A 24630-nucleotide genomic window follows, 5' to 3' on the forward strand; every position below is an offset into this window, starting at 1 on the left:
CTACTTCCGTAGTGATACTGCCTCGGAAACCCAAGGAGGGGTCACTATGAGTCGGGTCCGACTCGACGGCACATAACAACAACATTCTTTAAAGCACTGGCTTTGTGGCATTTTGCTGTTGTTGTTTGTTGTTGTCATAGGGACCCCTCCCTGGGTTTCTGAGGCGGAATCACTACGGAAGTAGATTGCCCAACCTTCCTTCCGAGGAGCAGCCCTATATAATGTACACAATCATGTTTTCTTTCCTGCCCAGTTGTCCCAGTTCTAGCTCTAGGAAGCTGTGCTCGGTTTATAAAACTACTATCTAAAATTTATTTCCTAACTTGTTTCCAAGATCATATACACAGTTCTCAAAATGCTTCCTCCACTTACCTAAACAAATGTATTCTTTTCAGGAAAAAGCCTTTTTTTAAGAGAAGCCGTTCTGGAAATACATCATACATATTAATGGGTTATCATTTCTATGCTCAAGCATAGCACATTTTGAGGGTGGTGTAGAACCAGGCAGTGTTTCTTTCTGTGGTACATATGGTCGCTATGAATCAGAGCCCACTCGAGGCACCTAACAACAATTATTTCTGTTTATTCACTCGAATGGACCTAATTATCATGGTGGTGGTGGTGGTGGTGGTATGTGCTGTCGAGTCAAACCCGACGCATAGCGACCCATCCTTGAGTTTCCGAGGCGGTATCACTGTGGAGGTAGATTGCTCAACCCTCCTTCCAAGGAGTGGCTGGTGGTTTGAACCGCCAACCTTCTAGTTAGCAGTCAAGTGCCTTAGGTACTACGCCACCAGAGCTCCCTAGATTATCATAGACTGAATTTTTGCAGTGATGATTTGAAATTTCATATTTTATATTAAATTACTTGATGCATAAACAAGAAGGCAAGAGTCAAAGTGATAATCACTGCAATGTGCAATTCTAACTTGAAGAAGCACATTTAGGTCCAACTTGAGAATTCTATAAGGCTAGTCGTAGGCTATAAGGAAGCTCTGGGGAAGAATGGGTACACTGTGCTGGCATAGTTATAAATTAATTAGCTAGTGAAAGCTAATGGTAGATGGGATTTTAGCCAGTTGATGGCTGGCCTATTTTTAAATTAGATTGGAAGCAAGAGAAAGGGCTGTTTATGATCAGCCAAAATCACAGTAGTGATCAAGATATACCCTGAAGGTAAATCAGTGTGTTTGGAAGTCCCCAAAAATCCATACTATGTAATGTACTATGCACTGAAGTACCAAATACTCTAATAGCTGAAAAGTTTTCACACAACTCCCAAATACTAACCTACTTCCAGGGACTTAGACAATGATCTCAATGTTAAGCCCTGGCCACAAGAAGCATTTTTGGGTCCAACTAGAAAAATCCCATCATTCACCATTGGAATCACAGAATCTGGCTAAACTACAACTTAAGTTTTGGGTTTTAAGAATTAGGATTTCTTAATGGTGTATCTTTATAGCATGCATTGTACCTAGAAATCATATAGAAGGGATACTAGTTTCCCAGGTCACATCAGATGAACTTTTCTTCATCTGTATATCAACTTCCACGTATTTCAGAGATTTGAGGCCCTAACATTACTGCTATCTAACTTTGGGAATCCTGAACAATTATTTAATTTCTGTGGCCTTGGTGTCATTGTTTTTGGGTTTATTTTGAAACCTGTTAAAACGTTAGAACAGGAATGATCTCTAAGATTCTTTCTCTACCTCCTAAATATCATGTTTTCTTATTCTCTTTGAGGATTGCTAAATAACAGCACAACTGAGCTGTTATTTAAAGCTATGGTAGCATAGTGCCTAAGGCATAGCCCTTTTAGTTATGACAATTCTTGATTTAGATTTATTTCCCAGAATAAAACAAAACCAGGTGATTCAAGAGTGGTGATATGAGGGCTGTGTATGCACAGGGGCAGGAGTGCATGGGAGGTAAGGACACAGGGAAGAGGTGGCTATGGGGAGGAAGAGGGAAGAGAGCTGTTGCATTGTGGGAGATGACAGTCAATGTCATGAGACAAAGTGTATGTGAACTGCTGTATGGAAGATGAATTTGCTCTGTACACATTCACTCAAATCATAATAAAATTTAAAAAAAAAAAAAAAAGAGTGCAGATATGAAGGAATAGGGCTGGATTCAGGTATCTGTACTGCCTCCAAACAGAAAGTGTTGTTTATAAATGCCTTCTTGGTCTTCAATATACTAAATAGTAATGTAGCACAAATCTGATGGCAAATTGCTATCCCTGCAAAAACCAAAAACCAAACCAGTTGTGATCAATCCCGACTCATAGTGACCCTGGAGTGGAACTGCCCCCTATGATTGCCAAGACTAAGCTTTACAGAAGCAGACAGCCACATCTAATTTCCACAGTGCAACTGATGGGTTCGAACTGATGACCTTTTGAATAGCACCCAGGAGTTTACTGTTCCATCAGGGCTCCTTCCTATCCCTACTACGTGTCCTAAAAGCCCCAGATCAGCTGTTGTGGAGCACTTGCAACTTTTTTTCTTTTGAACACCAAGTTTTTCATTTATTCATTCCTTGTATTTAAAATATTCTTTGATAACATCCTTGATGTGAGATTCTTTGCGATAGTCCTTAACAACCACACAATTGCAATCAATCATTTTATGGGGTTTTCCTTCTCTGTCAGTTTTGCAGAGTACTACCCACTTCCCTAGTTTCTTGTCATCAGCCTCAATCAGGGTGATTTGCGTTCAACACAAAGGGCCTCTGCTGACTTGACATACATGTTAATGAGGCTCATCATGGTTGGATACAAGCACACAGAGATGGGCTCAGACATTAATATTGTGCAGCATTGCCAAGGTACAAATGGTACAAGGACTTGCTGATACCCATCCAACAAGGTGAGTGCTGTTTGCACTGAATTCAACTGGCCGATCTACACTAAATTGTCTAAGGCTTTGGCAGCTTCTCAAATTCCATGTGGGTTGTCTTCTGCACCTCTTGTAAAGTACTGTACATTACACCCTCCTGCAGCAATGGCTTCCTTCGCCATGGTGGTGGGTTACTGGTAGAGCCAAATCTCGAACATACCAGGGCCTTTGCCTCCATACTGTCACTTATTAAAGAAAGAAATACTAAACAGTCTCCTCCTTACCTATCCATCTCCATCCCAAACGTTCTTGAAAATTGTGCTGTGGAAGCCCCCTCACTTTGTAAGTAACCAAAACATTACAAACCTATTAGAACTTAATTGATTTTCCTCAAACCCAAAGTACAAAGGAATGTTAGCCATATTCCTCCATGATAATGCTATGGTTAAAGGGCCTCTCAGAAAGTATTATAGTTTTATTATAAAACAAGGCTTTTGAATTCCATCCAACTATATAATTCAACATGTCTCAAATGAGCTGGTTAGAAGCAAGGGGTCAGCTGAGGAGCCATTTTGCACTGCGTAGTCTTCTAGAGAAGCAGATATATGTTCCAAACTTACTCCTTCACTTAGGAATTTGTCTTAGAGGTGAATATTTTTTTACTACTGCCAGATTTCTCTCCCCCGGGGTAAACACTGGCAGATCAGGGATGGATGACCCAGTAAGCAAGTTACGCACAGTGAAACTTTACTAAAGATTAGTAAATAAGCACAAATAAGACCTTGCCTACTGTTAGCTGGTTCTGGCTCAACCCACCCCTGGCCACATTACTATGTACCGGTTGGAAGTGTTCCTTTTACCTCCTACCCTGAGATTCCCAGTGTTTCGCAACACTGACTGCACCTCACTCACCTGGGAACCTATTACAACTCAGCTTCAGACCTTCTCTATTCCCAATTAAATCTGTTTCCCAAAGTGGAGCCCAGGATTTTGTAGTTTTAAACTCCCCTTTATTTTCTGATGTGCAAAGGGTAGGGGGACACGGGGGGTGGAAAACATTCTTCCACCTCATTTTCTTCCATATTTCACAAACTGGTCGGTAAGCTAGGTCTCTGAACAAAATGACCAGAATTATGCATTAACCGGTTAAATCAAACCAAAAACTTAGTTATCGATGGATCAATTCAAGGATGAGGTAGTAGAGAATGATCTCGAGTTCCACTTTTTCAGTGAGATTCAAACTAAACCTTTGTGCGGTGCCGTGAATTAATTGGTATGGCTTTTCCATCCAGTCTTTGTAACTCCCACCAGATTACTGCGTGGGGCCACGTAAATAAGGTGCATGGAACTCTATTGTGAGGACTGGTTAGTTTTGCTATACTGCTGGGCTTAAAAGAGCCTTCCTAGAGGCAGAGAAAGAGCTCTGGTAGCATAGTGCCTAAGGCACTTGACTGCTAACCAGAAGGCTGGTGGTTCAAACCCACCAGCCACTCCTCGGAAGGAAGGTTGGGCAATCTACTTCCGTAGTGATACTGCCTCGGAAACCCAAGGAGGGGTCGGTATAAGTCGGGTCCTACTCCACGGCACATAACAACAGCAGAGTCAGAGATAGAATCTCACCGCCATCAAGACGGAAGAGCTGGAGCTGGAGTTGGAGTGGAGCGCATCCTGGGATCAAGATCCCTGCGCAGTCAGAGACGCCCAGCTGAGGGACGGCAACAGTGGAGCCAAGGGGTGAAGACAGAGCAGTGATTCTGGCTGGCCCACCAAGAGAAAGCCGAGTGCCCTTGGGCAGGAGGCTCGCTGTGGAGTGGTATGCACCTAGGGGGATCTATCCACAGAGCTAGAAGAGCTTTATAACACTTGCCTGAACGGGGCAGGGGACAGGCCAAAAGGCCAATGGCAAGAGAGGCATGTCTGAGGGAACAGCAGAGCAGAGACTGACCTGATTGAAGAACTGTGTCCTGAGCATGTTCCTGAATCCGAGTTCTGAGCTGTAGCCTGTTATTTCCCTAATAAACCCCGTAATCATGAGTATTGTCTGTGAGTTCTGTGTGGCCACTGCAACAAATTTTCTAACCCAGCAGAGAAGTGAGTGCCGTGGGAAGGCAGGCTGGTGTCAGAATTGGTAAAAAGGTTGGAGAGTGGCAGTATGTCTGGCCTCAGAGGAATAAGCCAGTGCTAGGAGGCAGAGCTGCAGCCCAAGATCAAGGGGCCTTCACCCAGTCCCTAGAACCAGCACACTGACCTCAATTGAACTTCTAGCCTCCTAAACTGTAAGAGAATAAATCCCAGTGTGTTAAAGTCATCCATTTGGGGTATCTGTTATAGCAGTACTAGAGAACCAAGACACACATTCAAGATATAGCCACAAAATAAATTACATAAAATTTAGAATTTAACTTCTCAAATTATAGGTAGCCCTTAGGCTAAAAATACATCATCATATAGAGAGTAAAGTATCCAAGAGAAAAAATAATTAGTTCTTCTATTAAAGTCAGTAAATGTATTTATAACCACAACACAGACCTTACCACACGTAATCATTTTTAAAATTTTATTCTGATATTAAAAACTGTTATGTCATTAAGAATTTAACTGAGAAACTGATGCAGAAATACAAAGTAACATTTCAAGTCAGAGAAAAGGAAATCTATATACAAAAAAGAACTAGAGGTACTTATGGAAACCTAAGTTAGAAAAAGCCATTTTCCTTGATACAGTAAGAGAAAAGGTTGACTCTGTGGTCAAAAGAATTTTATGAAAAGGAAAAAAATTAAACTTTCAAATTTATATAGGATAATTTCAGCAAAAAGTGGAGCTTAACTTCTCTATCACATTTCCCCCTTCATAGAACACCTACTTTATACATCAGTGGTTTGCCAGGCTAATTTTTTTTAATACCTCTAAGGTATGTACAAATACATTTTCAAAATTCTGTACACAGCATAAGGAAAAATAGGAACTGTTTCATTTAAGTCTTACCTAGTATAATAAATCTACCTCACAGTGCAAATGAATATGAATGATGTCAATATGAATACAAAAGCAAGACTACAAAATGATGTTTTCTTTTGGGGAAGTTTTTTTTATGATCAACTCCAAACAAACAGTACAGGGAAGATGGGATGAGTAGGGGGGAAAAATCGTATTTATTTCCCTACTAATGCCAAACCATATTATTCAAAATGTGTTTCAAAATACTAAGCTAGATCACCAATCCTAGCCACTGCCTTAGTTCAAATCTTAATCAACAATCAAGCAACAGGAATTCATTGTGAAACACCTTCTAGAGCAAGCAGCTACACTGCTATAATTTATTAACTTAGTAGTTTACTCTCGATATTTAGCAAGTTCATTTAAAAATTACTATCCCTTTTGGTCTATAGTGACATTAAATATAAATGCATAATTTAAAAATGAATGTTCTTTCAATGTGAACATAAAACTTCTTAAAAGATAGTTGTGCTTTGGGACTCAGTAATAACTGGATGCTGGGATAGCACTGTTCAAAGCCAAACGAACTGGCAGTCTTGGAAAAGCATAAACTATATATATATATATATATATATATATATATATATATACTCTGTATGCTACTTCCCACATTTTTGTTGCACACACTTGTCTCATAATATTGTATAAATTATTTCCTCAAATTTGAAAAACAAAACATTATATGAATACATTTCATCTTTATTTCAACATAACCTTTCTAAGTGAAAAAGTTTCCCATGCTTGTTAAATCTGTTCAAGAGATGGATTTCAGTATTTTCTTCACTATATGTACAATTTTCCACCCTTAGTACCTTAGTACAATCAATTTGGCAATAAGACCTCCAGTGCTTTGTTAAAAACTGCATTCAATAAGTAGACTGTTAAATCTGCAGTTGAAGCTTTCTTAAGACACTGAATATATAACAAAGTTCAAAAATCATATGACCATTCATCAACACCTTTGGGACCTATGAATTATTGCAAAATTACTGATGACACAAAAATGTGCATATAATTCACACACAAACTGTGGGGAAGGGAGTGCAAAATAAATATAATAGTATTTTTTCAACTCTACCTAAAATGCTGCCCAGATGGTTAGATGAAAAGATTAATATTGCTAACAGTAAGAGTTAAACTATTTTAAAGACTGTTTTCCAAGTAGTTAGAACAATTTTACAAAACAAAGTAACAGCCTATACCAATATATTTTTCCCGTAGTGTAATGTAATTGCTAATATGAGGTATAATCTGTAAGCAATTAATACAAACCTATAAATAGGGATAAGCCACCACTAAATAACAGTTTGGTGAAAAGCTTCTAAGCTAATACGGCTTAGGAAGGGCATTAAGGAAACTGAGGAGAAGGGGCAGGCCAGATGAGTTTCCAGTAGGAACATTCTTTATGTGCCTCATCATCATCATCATCATCTTATACGTCATAGTCCACTATTGAAGAAAGTCAATCCTTCCAAATTATGCTGGCCACGAATGCCCTTCTGTAGCATAGTAAAACTTAACATTTCATTGGCATTTTTATAGTTAGAGATACACATAATTATATATGCATATCAAAAAATATAAACAGAATTTTTAAGTATTTTTATATAATTTCTGAAAAATTAACAGTTAAAACTGAACTATGTATGTACTATAGAATTTTCTAGAATATCTCAACTCAGGGGTAAAACCAAAGAAAATGTTACTATTTCTTTAGTAAATGGCTTATGCGAAACCTCAAGCTCACTCATCTTTTTATAGATGAGTTTATCTGATGAGGATTGTGACCCAATGATTGTTTAGCAGCAATTTTACCAAACTGTAAATTCTTTTATTAACAGGCATTATAAACAGATAACACTAATCTTATTTAAAAAACATGAGTGCCATACCAGTGAATATACAGTTCATGAATAACTTAAAAAGTATTTCCCATTTTAAAAGGCAACACACAGCATACAAAAACCTATACTAAACAAAGCTGTAATATGGGTACATGATTGATGTGTCTAAAATGATATATATATATACAGTACATAATTAATGTTAATTTTTATGTGCCCAGTACAATTTTCTGATTCTCTTCATGCTTCACTTTCCCCAGAAACTGAATTCTGTACTTCCTCTTCTAAAATTGGTACAATCAGGTTATCCTTGGACATCAAATTGTATTTCATCACAAATTTGGTAAATCGATGACACAAAAATGTTTCATTCTGTAAAGAGAAAGAAAAAAGTGTTATTTTTATTATCCAAAACCAAAATAACTAAGAATAATATAAAAATATATCGTTATTCTGATAAGAATGCAAAGGATAATTAGTGAAATATACTTACTTCATATTCATCAAATATCTGCCGGTGATGAAAATAGGCATGTGAAAATATTCTATAAATTCTACGGCATACTGATCCTAGTTTTGCTACAGATGATTCCTTTATGCTAACCCTAGAAATGGAAAAGAAATAATAGATTCATAGAGCTGGACAGAATCTTAGGAAGAATATAGTCCAATCTTTTCATTTCAAAAACATGGAAACTGAAACCTAAGGAAATTAAGTGACCAGCCCAAAGTCACAGTGCTAGTGAATGGCAGTGACAGGACTGGAATCCCAGGCCGGTGCTCTTTCTAACCACAGTGCCTAAGTTAAATTCACTATTAGAGCTTTGAAACTCTGTTAAAGCTTAATGCAGTATTATATTAAAATGAATCTGATTAACTCAAAACTTAAAAAAAAGGGGGGGGGGAGTACATACTTGAATTAATCACTCCAAAAAAAAAAAACAAATCCACTGCCATCGAGACGACTGCAACTCACAGCCACTCCGCCTTGAGTTTCTGAGGCAGTATCACTACAGAAGTAGATTGCTCAACCTTCCTTCCAAGGAGTGGCTCGTGGATTTGAACCACCAGCCTTCCGGTTAGCAGTCAAATGCCTTAGGGACTACACCACCAGAGCTCCCAATTAATGACTAGTGGTGATTAAAACTAATGAATTATTGTTTTATTCTATAGAACTGGATTACTTTATTTCTTTTTCCTGTTTTTATTGTGATTTGAGTGAGTTTTCAGAGCAAACTGTTTTCCATTCAACAATTTATATGTTTTTGTTTTGTGACATTCATTGCAATCCCTACAATGTAACAGCACTATTCCCACCACTTCTTCCCTTCTGCCTTAGTCCTTTCCTATCCATTCTTAGCTTTATCCCTAGACAAATGCTGCCCTTTTGATCTGATATGGTTGACTGTTCCAATGAGCGCATACCTTCCTGGAATTACTGTTCACCTTACAGGCATGTCTATCCTCTGACTGAAAGTTGAGACACCAGGGTGAGTTCAGTTCCAGGCCTGAAAGGTATCTAAGGGCCATAATCTCAGGGTTTCCATCAATCTCTATGAGACCAGTAAGCCTGGTCTTTTTATGATTTTGAGTTTTATTCTACATTTTCCTCCCAGTCTATCTGAGACCTCCCTTTCAGAGTGGTCAGTGGTGGTAGCCAGGTACCATCTAGTTCTTTGGGTGTCAGGGTTGTGGAGGCTGGGGTCCATGTGGTCCAGTAGCCTTCTGGACCAATTGTTTCCTTGCATCTTTGATACTCTTCATTCTTCTTTGTTCCAGACAGAGAGAGACTAATAGAGTTGCACCTTAGATGGCCACTCACCAGCTTTTAAGATCTTAGTCACTACTAATCACAGTAGGGTGTAGAATATTGTCTCTGTGGACTATGTTATGCCAACTGACCTTAGTGTCTCCCAAGACTATGGTCCTGAGCCCCCACGCCCAGCATGTTTGGTTATGACTAAGGGTGTTTGGTTATAACTGAGAGTTTCCTATATTTTTGAAGAAATAAAAATTGCCTATTTCTAGTATTTAAAAAAAAAAATACATAGGTTACTGAGGCAAACTAGTATTTTTTTAAAAAAAAATTTCATATTGGAGCTAATTATAGTTGGGGAAATAAGTCTCCAAATCCATCTATCTGATAACAAATATCTAAACAAAATAAAAGGGTCTGGACTATTTCTCCAAACCTCACCAATAATATAGTATAACATACACAGGTTTCTTCCTAGATCTTAAAAATCTGTACGAATGCCTCAAAAATAAGCAGACCCAACTTAGGAAAGTTTACTCTGTAGGCATGCTTTGTAAGGGGAGGCTGACTACACAGAGAGTCACTGAGCAACTCTATCGCACAAGAGGAAGAGTCTCAGAGAAGGTGTCTCAGCAGCAGGGATCAGCCTTACTAAAACTGTTCTCTAAAGCCTTGGAGGGACCTCTGGTAGCGTAGTGCCTAAGGCACCTGACTGCTAACCAGAAGGCTGGCAGTTCAAACCCACCTGCCACTCCTCAGAAAGAAGGTTGGGCAATCTACTTCATAGTGACACCACCTCAAAAACCCAAGGAGGGGTCGCTATGAGTCAGATTCAACTCAACGGCAGTACGTTAAGCCTTGGAAGTCAAATCCTGCTGCCCTTTAATTTAACTACAACTCTAATTTAAAACTTGAACAATGTTAAACAAGCCAAATATACAACAGCAAAAATAAAATTGTTTTTTAAGAATACAACACATTATTCAGCAACTTAGTTTTAGTTTTAAAATATCAATCTTTTAAATTAAATCCAAAAAGTTTAATACCACATTTAAGTTTTATTTACCTGCTGGGAAAATATTTATTGCTATTCAGAAGACAAGCAGCACCATCAAGCGTGTGCCTAGTGTAGTCTATAGCAGGACACTAAAAGAGAGGAGAAATAAAAATGTATTACCAAAAGCCTTTATCTCTTAGATTAGGTATATCTACTATATAGGTGTCATTCCAAAGACCTGAGCATATGGTAAGAAAAAAGTCCCTTACAATTTCAGAATGATGAAAAAATACAAGTCCTTGACTTACAAGGGGTTCTGTTCTGACAAATCTGTTGTAAATTGGTTCTGATGTAGGTCCAATGCCTCATTTTCTACAGTTCTCATTATTATTGCCTTTCATCACCAGTATATTCATAAATCCTAACATCCAACATCTGTGAGTGAACATCTGAGAAGGATAACATCAGCAAATTATACTCTGCAACACTATTATGTAGTACATATTATTGACAATAAGATGTAAAAAAAAAAATAAAATAAAAAGACAGTTCTAAGTGTGGTTCATCCTAACTCAAATATGTCATAAATCTGGGACTATCTGCATTATAACAATAAATAAGGCTTTATCCCCATGAATTCTATTATCAAGTTTCCACAAGATAAATGAACTGGTCTCCCATTTTCTCATTCCTGACACTGTACACAGAAAGAAAACAATGTTCAGGGCTGGAAAGAACCCTGAATATCTAATCCAACCCTCTTTACAAATGAGGAATCTGAGGCTTAAAATGTTCAATAATGTAAGCAAGATCACATAGCTAGGAAGGGCTCAAAAAGCCAGATATGATGATTCCTGGTTGTTTTAGTTATCCAGTGCTGCTCTAATAGAAATACAAGAGGGTCCTTTTACAAACAGAAGTTTTTCTCTCAATTTAGGAAGCTAGATGTCTAAATTCAGGGCACCAGTTCTAGAGGAAGGCCTTCCCCTCTCTGTCGGTTCTTGGGGAAGGTCCTCATCTCCTTGCAACATCTGTGGGCCCAGCATTCCTTGGGGATTTCCATGTGTCTTGGCATCAATCTTCCCCCTGCATCTAGGAGATTCTTGTGCAGGGACCCCAGGTCTTAAGGACATGCTCCACTCCCAGCTCTTCTTTCTTGGCAGTAGTCAGGTCCTTCCTCTCTGCTCAATTCTCTTTCATCTCTTGTAAAATAAAAGATGTGACTCAAGCAAGAGTGTGACCTAACTGAGTAAGGATGGGACTTGAGTTGCACCCCATTGAAAGTTTGTGATTCAAGACACAACCTGTGCTGATTCTGCCTAACATATAGAGATTAAGATTTACATACATATCACAAAATGAGAGTACTGCATTAGATCATTCAGAAGGAAGGTTGGGCGATCTACTTCCGTAGTGATACTGCCTCGGAAACCCAAGGAGGAGTCACTATGAGTCGGGTCCGACTTAATGGCAAATAACAACATCAGATCACAAAATGGAGGACAACTACACAAAACTGGGAATCATGGCATAGCAAAGTTGACATACATTTTGGGGGGGGACACAATTCAATCCATGACACTCTACCCTGTGGCACCCCCAAATTCATGTCCTTGCCACATGTAAAACACATCACCCCATCACACCATCTCAAAACTCTTAAATCAACTCCAAGTTCAAAAACTCATCATCTAAATCAAGTATGAGTGAGACTCAGGTGTATTTCATCCTGGGGCAAAATTCCTCTTAATCTGTGGACTTGTGAAATACAGACTACAAGTTACCTGTTTCCAAAGTACAGTGGTGAAACAGGCCACAAGATAGACATTTTCATTATAAATGGCAGAAATTGGAGGCAAAGTGATAACAGACAGCAAGCAAGTCTAAACCCCAGAAGAACAAATTAAATTCTCTTTTTTCAGAGATCATATGGACAATAACCCCATCCTCCAGCCAAACTCAGCCCATCTCTCTATTGCTGCACCTCCCTCACTTCCACTCATCAAGCAAAGGTGGTCACTTCAGGCAAGCATACCAGGCTCTCTACTCACCAGCTCCCTTTAATTTCCAGTCCTAGGAAGGGGTTCTTCTGATGGGCACCAATTTTACCTGTCTCCATGACTCTGGGTGGTGGCCATGCCCCCTAGATTCTAGGTGGAGTTCCCTCAGCTCTGGGCTCCAGTTCCACCTTCTAGGCTCACTGGACACAACTCTGCTCTCTCAACTTTGAGCCGCCCCACTCTCCTTGAGTGGGCCCTGGCAGGCCCTGTTCTTCTGCCCCTTGGGCATGGCAGCCCTATCCCCAGCACATCTTAAGAGCAGCCTCATGTGCCAGAGTCGACATGGTAAAGATGTGACTTCTTGAAATCTAGGAAGCGATGGCCCCATCCTGTGAGATCCAGGAGATCAGGGCTCCACCCTCTGAAACCCCAGAGGCCATGTTCCCACCTTTGGAGATCAAGATAGTTCTGCTTCCCACACTCCTTCCAACAGTTTTACTGACCTAAACTGCTCCATGGATGTTTTTTCTTTTCTTGGAGGACAAGAGATGTAGCTCTTTTGGCCTGTATCCTGCCTGCGGAATTTCTAGAGGCAGACACATTCTCTCTTGTCACTCTCTCCGTCCCCTTCAGTCTATACTGATGGGTCTTCTTCTGTGGTAGCTGGTTAGATTCATCAGTCACAGCCGTAATCTCTTTAACAAAAGTTTGTGTAGCCATGTCCTTGGTGAAAATTCAAGGAAACGTGTCCTTAGTTTGTGAAATTTTCCAAATTTTTAAGTTTTGTTTTCAATTTGCACAGTTCATTTATAAGACCATCTCTTTCCTCTCATTTCATTATAAGAGGCAGGGAGAAACCATTCAACCCCTTCAAGATCTTGCTTAGAAATCTCTTCAGCTAAGCATTCAAGGTTCATACTTACAAGTTCTACCCTCCGCTAACCATTTGAACATAATTCAGACAAGTTCTCTGCCACTGTATTAAAACCACAGCCCTTCTTCTATTATCCAATCATATGGTCATCATTTCCTTTTTTAAATAATATGTTTTATTGAAATATAATTTATGTACAGTGAAATACACAAAACTAAAGTGACATGGGTCAGTGCACTTTTTTTTCTAGTGTTCCCTCCTCTCCCCTCCCACTCCTGGCAATCAACAAAGTTTCCCTCTATATATAAACCTTTCCTTGACCCTCCACAACAATCAACTAATACTATATTTGTCCTTCTGTGATTGACTTATTTCACTTGGCATAATGTTCTCTAAGTTCATTCATCCATATTTTGCCGTGTTTTGATGGTATCCCACATGAACCTTAGGCTTTCTTCATTTTGTTTTGATCTTTTTTCTGACTGATTCCTTTCCAAAGAAGTGTTCAAGTATTTGCCTTCAATCTGCCTAATTCTGTCTCCATTGATTCAGTTCTGCTCCTTTGCCCTTTCAATGTCTTATCTATTTCTGACTTTACATTATTCTTTAGTGCTACATAGCATTCCATTATGTACCACAGTTTGGTCATCCACTCTTCCGCTATAAATCTTAGAGATAAGTCCCTTGCCAGATATGTAATTATCGGCAAATATGAATTTGTTGCTGTCATTTTTGTTATGTGATTTTTCGTGGTGTCAATTTCTTTGTTCCATATAATTTTCTATGCTGAACTCACTTTGTTTATGAATTGTTATCACTTCCTTCATTGCTACTGTTTTAGTATTTGCTGAATATTTATGCTGGTCCTCTTTTTGATGTGAAGGTTTATCATTTTTCTTTGAGGTTACCCTGTGATTTATAGTTTTTTCCCCAAGTTTAGGAAAGTTTGTTCTTTCTTGTAGTTGTCTTGACTTCCCTACCATCTAGAAGTTCTGTAGTTCTGTGTTTTTTCCTTCTTTTTGGTTTGTAGTTGTCCTCATTTGTCAGTTGATGTCTCTGGTTCCCTGTTTACAATGTTGTAGGCTTATTTACTTTGGATACTTCCATAGCTGGGTTGGTTTCTGGGTTATATCATCATATGTGTTAATGGTCAGTTGTTGGTGGCTGTTGTTGCTTCTCTGTCCAAAGGGCTCCTTTTACCATCTTTTGTAAGGTTGGTCTGGTTTCAACAAATACCCTTAATTTCTGCTTATCTGGAAATGGCCTTATTTCACCATCATATTTGAGGGACAATTTTGCTGGGTACATAATTCTTGGTCGGAAATTTTTCTCTTTCAGGGTTTTATATATACCATCCCACTGTCTTCTCGCCTACTTGGTTTCTGTGGAGAAATCTGAGCTTAGTCTTATTGGTTGGCCCTTGTAGGTAACTTTTCGTTTTTTCCGTGCTGCTCTCATGATTCTTTGTCTTTGGCTTTGATAAGCTTGATGATGATATGTCTGGGTGTATTTTTGGGGGGTGTCTATCCTGTTTGGGATTTGTTGGACTTCCTGAATGGATATATTCTCATCTTTCATCATACCAAGAAAATTCTCTGACAATTTTCTCTGTGGTTTTACTTGTGTCTTCCTGTTCTGGAATTCCAATTACACGTAGGTTATTCCTTTTGATGGTATCCCACATGAACCTTAGGCTTTCTTGATTTTGTTTTGATCTTTTTTCTGATTGATCCCTTTCCAAAGAAGTGTTCAGGTATTTGCCTTCAATCTGCCTAATTCTGTCTTCCATTGATTCAATTCTGCTCCTTTGCCCATTCAATGCCTTATCTATTTCTGAAAATTTAGTATTAATCTTCTGGACTTCTGGGTGTAGATTTTGTATAATTTCTAATTTTTCATTTATTTTTTCATCTTGTTCTTGTATTGTCCTTTGAAACTATTCTAGGGTTTTCTCTGTGCTTTCCTTGATCCGTCTCTCAATTTGTTAAAGATACCTAAATATAATTCTTATGAATTCCTTATCAAGGAGTTCCAATGCTGCTCAGAGATGTGTTTTTGGTGTGTATCCTGCTCCCTTGTTTCTCCTGTTTTATCTTGCTTCTTTGTGTGGGCTGTCATGCTCTGTTGTCTCCAAGACATTGTGACGTTTTTGTGTTTACATTTAATTTAACAAAGAAAAGGTGATTACACCAATACAATCAAAGGTGATTGTACGTTGGAGTGACTTGCCCACGATTTTCGTTTTGTTTTGTTTGTATGTTATCTTCTGCGCAAGCAGGGTACTGTGCTCCTCTATTTGCTAGGTGAGTGACAGCACTTATACACTCACCACCTGTCTCCTTTCCTGTTGTCAGCCTCTCATATGTCCCTGCTGACCTTGGCAAACAGAGCCTATTCTTAGGTCCCTGGAATCTGAATGAGAATGCTATCAATTTAAAATCCAAAATGGCCACCACTTGTAAACATTCAAAATGGCTGCACCCTCGGTCACTTTAAATATACAAAATGGCTGTGCCCTCCAGACAGCACAAAGTCGACAGCTCAGCTTGTCCCCTCCTTACTGTTTCCCTTCCTAGTCATAGGCCACCAGCACAGTTGTTCCTGCAGCCCATGGTGATCAGGGCTGATTTTTAGGTCAATTCTCAGGTCCCAAAACCACTTGGAAATATTCAGGCTTTTTGGTCCTGTCAGAGTAGGTGACAGTCTGCAGTTCTATCTCTGGACTCACTGTTTTCATTCAGGTTTTTCCACTAGTTGGTGCCTAATCCACTTCTGTATAGTTCCTTTCAAAGCTCAGGGCTCCAGGATTATCTTCTGTATCTCTGTCAATTGGTTTTCCTTTTCTTTGTTGAAGAGGATCTGTGTTGCTTGTCTGCCTATTCCTCTATCTTACCGCAAGTCCATCATTTCCTTTTAAAGCCTCACAAGGAACACATTTAACACCCACATTTCTGGCAACTTCTGTTGCTAGCACCAGTCTATATTCTTTAAGATGATAGAGACTTTCTCGTTAGCTCTCCTCACTTCCTTCTGAGCCCTTACCAGAACTGGCTTTGAGGTCCTAATTCTACCAACAGTCTCTTCAAGGCAATGTAGGCTTTTACTATTAGGCACCTTAAAGTTTTTCCAGCCTCCACCCATAAACCCAAAACTGCTTCTACATTTCAGGTATCTGTTAGAGCAGCACCCCAGTCTTTCAGTATCATATCCTTAGTTATCTAGTGCTGCTATAACAGAATATCACAAATGGATGGCCTTCACAAACAGAAATTTATTTTCTCACAGTTTAGGAGGCTAAAAATTCAAACTCAGGGCACAAGCTCTAGTGGAAAGCTCTCTTTCTGTTGGGCGCTGGGAAAGGTCCTTGTCTCCTTGCAACATCTGTGGACCCAGCATTCCTGGAGATTTCCATGGGTCCATGGGTCTTGGTGTCAATTCCCCTGGGTCTAGGAGGTTCTCAACACAGGAACCCCAGGTCCAAAGAACGTGCTTTTGCTCTTGGTACTTCTTTCTTGGTGGTAGTCAGGTCTGTCCTCTCTGCCCACTTCTCTTTTTATCTCTTATTAAGATAAAAGGTGTGACTCCAACAAGGGTGTGATTTGAGTGAGGGTGGTGAATGACTCAAGATAAAACCCACCCTAATCCTATCTCATTGGCATCCAGAGGTTAGGATTTACAATATATATCACAATATGGGAAGATAATTATATCAGATCACAAAATGAAGGACAACTGTACAATACAGGGAATCATGGCCTAGCCAAGCTGACACCTATTTTGAGGGGACACAATTCAATCCATGACACTGGTCCACTGATTTACACTCTACCAAGCTGCTTAAAAGCCTCCTTTTCACAAATACCTCAAAGATCACTGCTTTCCTACACTCTAGAAAGAATCCTCTTATTGTGTCCCTGACGTCAACAGTATTCCCAATCTAACATCTCTATAAAGAAGTTTCTCCTTTGAACCTCTTTTGAATTTTAACATGAAATTCTAAAGTTTCTTTATATTTAAATAAACCTATCTCATCCTATCTCATTGATCAGAAACAAAGAAACTTACTTTCTCACAGTAAATCAGTAAACCTGTTAAAGGAAAAATAAAACTGCAAAGTAATTTTCCCAACTTTACCTTGTCCTCCTAAAGACAGATAGGAAGAAATATAAAGGGAGAATTAACAAGGAAGTCAACGAACCCAAAACCAAACCCACTGCCATCATCTAGTCAATTCTCACTCACAGCAATCCTATAGGACAGAGCAGAACTGTCCCATAGAGTTTCTAAGGCTGTAATCTTTACAGAATCAGGCTGCCTCATCTTTCTCCTGCAGAGTGACTAGTGGGTTCAAACTACTGACTTTTTGGTGAGCATACCAAACCACTATACCACACTCCTTGGAAATCAACCAGAAGGGGTTAAAAAAAATACTAATAACTAGAGCAAGGAGTTGACAATGACTCTAGCTCTAACTAGAAATTACAGTATTTTCAAGGGTTTAGACTGAAGCTGGTGTTTAAAAATATGCAAATTAATAACTACTTTACTATCCCTTAGTACAGTGCCATGGCAAATACATGAAGATTTGTCTAAACAACAATAATAAAAAAAAGTTTTTCTAACTATAAATCCATAGGAATTTATCTTTAGTGCATTTATTGCCTAGAACAGTATCATGAGCAGCAGCTATTACAAAAAAAAAAAAGATAATTCTCTAGATACATGATTACAGTTAATTTGATCAAAGACACATATCCTGAGTTATTTCTCACACTGGTCATTTAAGTGTACCATGGAACAGTTTACAACCATTAAAGCAGTGCTAGGTATTACAGTAATACAATGAAACCACAAATGTAATTTTAAATTTTCTACTAGCCACATAAAAATAGTAGGAAGGAACAGGCATCATTACTTTTAATGATGTATTTTATTTATTACTTTTAATGATGTATTTTATTTATTTTATGTCCAACATATTGTTATTTCAACATATAATTGATACATGATATTTTTTTAATTCATAATTCATGTCATAAAATATCTTTTTTTAAAAGCACAATTCAATTGTTTTTAATATATTCACGAAGTTGTACCCCATCAGCCCTCTCAAATTCTAGAACATTTTCATTAATCCAAAAAAGAAACCCTATCCTATTTGCAGTCACCACATTCTCACTTTCCCCTAGCCCTAAGCAAATACTAATCTACCTTCTGACTCTATGGATTTGCCTATTGTAGACATTTCATAAAAATTCAATCATATGTGTTAGGTTTCTTTCACTTTACACAATGTTTTCAAGATTCATCCACATTGCTGCATGAATCATCACTTCATTCCTTTTTATGGCTGAATAACATTCCACAGTATATTCTGTTTATCCATTCATCAGTTGATGGACATTTGGTTGTTTCCATTTTTGGCTATTATGAATAACGCTGCTATGAATATTAGCATGCATATTTTTTGTGTGGACATATTTTCATTTGCCTTTGCTATCTCTTAGGTATATACAAGTAGAATCATGGAGTCATATAGTAACTCTATATTTATCATTTTGAAGAAACGTCAATCTGTTTTCCAAAGGGCCTCCAGTATTTTACAATACCACCAGCTATGTACAAGGACTCCAATTTCTCCACATCCTTGACAATATGTGTTACTGTTTCTTATATTTTAGTCATTCTAAAAGTGTGAAGTAGTATCTCTATGGTTTTGATTTATATTTCTCTAACAGGAGTTCTGGTGGTATAGTGGATAAGGCATTTGGCTGCTAATCAGAAAGTCAGCAGTTCAAATCCACCAGCCTTCCACAGAAGGAAGATGGGGCAGTCTACTTCAGAAAAGATTCACAGTCTCAGAAACAGACTAAGGGTTGCTATGAGTCGGAATTGACTCGATGGTAGTGAGTTTTTTGTTTTTTTTTTTTTGTTTTGTTTTGGTTTAGTCCTGCTTTTTACCATCTGTAACAGCAAAAAACTGACAAAACATAGTAGGTTACAAGAGAGTTAATAGTGTACTCACAGATTTATGTGAAATTATTCATGTAACTTATGAAAATGTTATTTTTACAAATATACGGTAGTAACGTTATGTAGAGTGATTACATAGGGCTTAAAAGAAAGGGCCTGTAAAGAATAAATTACAATCTTTGTCACCTACTATCACTATTGTTTATACTATTAACTCTATTTGCTGCACTGCCTCTCTTCAGTTCTCAAGGGCACTAAAGGAATCATCACTGGTACCATGTACCCTGCCTCTTCCACGTCAAAATGTGCCCAATACTTTTAATCAATAAGAGCAATCTTTTTACTTATTAATCTGTCATTTCCTAGTTTGCTGACTACATACAGTTATTCCAAGAGTGCTTTTAAAACAACATCATTTCAAGCTTTTCTTTCATTTGTATTTTACAGTAACCACATTCCATAAAACAGCCATTTGGAAATCCTACTATCATCCTCTGGACACATGGCCAATTCAGAGGAGCTATATCTCAGCAGGCATTCCCACAATTTTAAGACTCATTGATCTTAAATGTTGATGATTATCCCACCTTCCTATTTAATTTTTTCTAAATTTTATTTTTTTGTTGAGAATATACATAGTAAAACATACCAATTCAACAGCTTCTACACGCACAATTCATTCTCACTCTCCTTTTTGGAGTATTTCTCCCTCATTAACATAAATGCACTATCCCCTAAGGCTGCTATCTATTCTTTAAATTTGCTGTTGTCAAAATAATCCCATATAGATAGTTCTTAAAAGAGCTTAATGCTCAAGGAAGATCTTTTTTTTTACTAGTTAAGCTAAACTACTGTTCAGTTTGAAGATGACTTCAGGAGGTATTTTTGGTTTAAGGTTTAAAGATCATCTTAGGACAATAGTTTCAGGGGTTCATCCACCCTCCATGGCTCCAGAAAGTCTAGAGTCCATGAGAATTTTAAATTCTGTTCTGCATTTTCCCTCTTTTGATCAGGATTCTTCTATGGAATCCTTGATCAAAACGTTCAGTAAGGGTAGCTGGGCACCATCCAGTTCCTCTGATCTCATGGCAAAGGAAGCAGTTATTCATGGAGGAAATTAGACACACATCCATTTTCTCCTCCTATTCTTGACTCTCCTTCTTCCTCTACTGCTCCAGGTGAATAGACAACATGTGTCTTAGATGGCCACTTACAAGCTTTTAAGCACTACACAATGACTAGGGAGGTAGAACAGAAGCACTAAATATATTGTTAGGCCAATTAACTGGGACCCCATGAAACCATGACCCTAAAATTCCAAACCAAGGAACCAAATCCCATGGGGTGTTTGCTTGTATAAAAGCTGCTTCATTGCCATTTGATATTAAGAAAAAAAACAAGTGGATGTGACAATGGCAGTACATTAAGTCTCATATTACATCAGAAACTAGATAGCATTTCTACTCTACAGTGAGAATGCAGCAGCATTAAAATCTGCCAAAAGGAAACTAGCCTTCTTGATTCACCTTCCTAATTGTAATTGTTACATTATTCACTTTACTATTTAGCTAAGTTCATGGAATTATCAATGAAACTCCTGCATGGGATTTCACAGATGTGCCTGGTATACAACCTTAATATTGCTTCGATATATTATTATAAAAAAATGTAACCCCCTGAATGAAACCAGTCTACCAAATTAGTATTATTTGCTCAGATGGATAATAAATACTTTATTTTGAATAATTCACCCTTTTCCAAACAAAAGAACACCACATATTAACTTTTCAACCAGAGAGTCACTTGTCTTTAAGCCTTAGAGGTCTGTCAATACAATGGCCATCTGAAGAGCTACAATTCTATAGCACTGGCCCAGTACCTTCAACAAGTCAATGTCAAATAAAGATAAATTACTCCAGATTAAAAGGCAATGCAGATCAAAATAAATTCAAAGAAATGTAAAGGACATTTTTGACACAACTAAGGAAAACTGAATATGTACGGTATATCAGACGACATAAAGGAAGTATTTAAAAGATGAAAAGTTTTATAAACAATTGCTGCTACCTATGCTCTCACTTTAACAAAAACTAAATAAGGAAAAAAACAATGTGAATAATTTCATCAATGTACAACCAATATGGAGAGGAAAATCCATTATGGATTTCAACAAAAAGGTAAGAAATATTAACGAAATATGGAGAAAAATATTGACCTACGAAACCTGAAGTCATGACTGAAACAAAAATCTAAAACAGGTATCTCCTTCTCCATTACACAGTAACCCACTAAATCCACTGCCATCAAGTCAATTCCAACCTTATTAGGACCTTACAGGACAGAGCAGAACTGCGCCATAGGTTTTCAAAGCTATAAATCATTATGGAAGCAGACTGGCTTTATCTTTCTCCCATGGAGTGGCTAGTGGGCTCCAACTGCTGACCTTTTGGTTAGTAGCCAAATGTTTTAAGTACTGTACCACCAGAGCTCCTTCTATTATGCAGATTTCCATTATACAGCAGACAGCATCAAAATGTGGCAGATGTTATTCTATGGCAGCCAATCATAAAGTTAAGTTCTAACACATGCAATAGCCCAACTATGAAAAATGATTATCATAAGAAACTCTTAAACATCACTTTGGTAATAACCTTGTAGAGCACGGAACTCTACTCCAAATGTCTAAATAAACAGTAAACTAAATAAAAAGTCTAGAAATTTGTCTACCATTGTCTCGAAGAGATGTAGGTTATGGTGATTTTATTATTCATTCCATTTTTTCATAAATCCTCACCTCTTTTGGAGTTTTATGAGCTGCACAAAGAAAAATCCATTGCTCAGTTGCTGTCATCTGAGTACATGTATCTGGATGGCACTCACTCTGTTAAAAATAATTATGTTTCTTAATATGTAAAATAGTAATGATAATGTTTGCATTTGGGTTACTAAATATCCACATGAAATTTTAAAACAAAATCATTTGGTATTTTGCTTAAGTCTTTGTAGGACATTTACTTACAAAAGCAGAAAAAATAACAGAACTTTAATTACAGCTTTAATATAAATAATTACCTGAAGTTTGACAGCAAGTCCATTTAGCTCAAGACAGAACTGCCTAAAAATGCAAATACATAAATGTAAAATCACATTCAGTCTCCAGAGTTAATTTTAGACTAAAACTGTACAAAGATAATTCCATGAACACCATCTTCCTTCCTTTCTCATCATCATTACTAAATTAACACAGCACATTTTTTCCAAAGACTTACAGATTAAAAAAACAAAAACTATCAACCCCAATAATGTTTAAAACCAGGTTTCCATGAACTGATTACTTTCATACACTGGAAAATGGTACAGTTTTTTAAGGAATTAACATTTACCAAACCCTTTATCAAGTGTATGCTCTTTGAATTAAATCTTTCTTCTAAGAATCTATCCTTATGAAATAATCAGAACTACAAGCAGATATATGCACAAAGATATTCACTGGAACTTTATACATACAACAGAAAAATTTGGGAAACATTCTGAACGATTAATAATTGGGGAGTAGTAAAATGTTGGTATATATACACATACAGAGGATATGTAGCTACAGTTGTAGCATGATACCAGTATGTAAAAATGTGTGTATATGTATATATACATACATATAGAAATAAAGAAAAAAAAAGATTAGAAGTTTTATACTAATTTCCAAGTTTTGTTCTGACTATAAGACATGCTTCTTATAAAAATTCAATCATCACCAAATAAATAATGTAGAAAATAAATAATTCCACACCTCCTTCCTAAAGAGGAGCTCTGGTAAGCGTAGTGCCTAAGGCACTTGACTGCTAAGCAGAAGGCTGGCAGTTCAAATCCACCAGCCACTCCTCAGAAGGAAGGTTGGGCAATCTACTTCCATAGTAACACTGTCTTGGAAACCCAAGGAGGGGTCACTATGAGTCAAGTCTGACTCAACAACTCGACAGCACACAATGAAAACAACAACCTCTCCAAAGGTAACTATTGTTTACACGCAAATTTGTTTTCTATGCAGAGATTAAAATATATTATCAACAATGGGATCATATCACATTCAATTGTGTAACTTGCTTTTGTCACATAATAGATCTTGTGCACTTTTCCATGATACAATGTCCTTAACATTGCCAAACAGGAGAATTATAAAGTCTAGAAAAATGCCTGGAACATATTTAGTGCTCAGTATTTTTAATAAATGAAGAATGGAGGAAATTACAAGACACTGGGACCACTAGTTTCAGACAGAGACAGTAAAACTGTTACTTGAGATGAGAAAACAACTGATACTCTATGCCACAAAAATAAATTGTTTTATAGTTGCCAAAATACTGAATGTGTTCCCTCTGAAAGTCCTATCTAGAAAAATTAGTTCACTGTATCAGGTTACTGTATTCCAAATACTATATTCCACCATCAAACAGATGAAAATATTTGATTCCCCTAAAAATGCAAAGCTAAAACCAGATGAAGTCCCTGAGTGGCACCGTGAAGGCCTTGGCCACTAACTGAAAGGCTGGAGATTAAAGTCCACCCAAAGGCTCCTTAGAAGGGCCTGGTCATCACTTCCAAAAAATTAGCCACTGAAAACTCTGTGGAGTAAGGGATTACAACTAACATCACAAAATAAAATAGGTATAAACTGTTGAACAGGAAACTAATTTGCTTATAAACTTTCACAAACCACAATAAAATGTATAAAAGAAAAAAAAAAAAAAACCTATGGAGCACAGTTCTACTCTGACACACATGGGGTCACCATGAGTTGGAAACGACTCAGTATACAACTAGTTTTTATAACAGAAGAAAGTAAACTAAAATCAACTCTCACTTGTTAGGAAATTATGCTTGTAGAGAGAAAAAAAAAAAGGCTTACTTATTTTCATAATTAATCCCAACAGATAAGTGAAAGTGGTTATTTTCAAGGCTGATTAAATAAGGCAGAGGATATAACTGTAAGAACTGTAAGAGTTCTCTATTTTGACATATGTTGTTGTTGTTAGCTGCCACCATGCTGGCCCCTGACTCATGTAGACATCATGTGCAAGAAGACCAGACTATTGTGATCCACAGCATTTTTATTGGCTGACTTTTAGAAGTGGACCACCAGGCCTTCCTTCCTACCATTTCAGTTTGGAAGCTCCACTGAAACCTGCTTAGCATCATGGCAATGTGTTAAGTCTCCACTGACAGGTAAGTGGTAGCCGTGGCTTGAAGTACAGTGCCTGGGAAATGCACCTGGGTATCCTGCAGGGAAAGTGAGAATTCTATGACTGAACCACCACTGCCCTCATCCTGAATTATAAGAATGAGAAA

At 37.7% G+C, this 24630-nt stretch overlaps 1 protein-coding gene across 1 annotated transcript in view; it reads right to left on the reverse strand.

Moving 5' to 3' along the window:
- Positions 1 to 7927: 7927 nt before the first annotated feature.
- Positions 7928 to 24630, reverse strand: part of LOC103193076 — a 61093-nt gene continuing 44390 nt past the window's right edge. Inside the window, exons 8-12 of the mRNA XM_042783597.1 lie at positions 22360 to 22402; positions 22082 to 22168; positions 10510 to 10589; positions 8181 to 8292; positions 7928 to 8059 (exon numbers count right to left, since the gene is read on the reverse strand). Of these exons, the coding sequence (XP_042639531.1) occupies positions 7928 to 8059; positions 8181 to 8292; positions 10510 to 10589; positions 22082 to 22168; positions 22360 to 22402 (454 nt within the window). The remainder of the gene's footprint in view (positions 8060 to 8180; positions 8293 to 10509; positions 10590 to 22081; positions 22169 to 22359; positions 22403 to 24630) is intronic.

The sequence above is a fragment of the Orycteropus afer genome, unplaced genomic scaffold, assembly GCF_000298275.1.
Source record: "Orycteropus afer afer isolate SDZICR_OR568_19922 unplaced genomic scaffold, OryAfe1.0 scaffold00002, whole genome shotgun sequence".
Lineage (NCBI taxonomy): Eukaryota > Metazoa > Chordata > Mammalia > Tubulidentata > Orycteropodidae > Orycteropus > Orycteropus afer.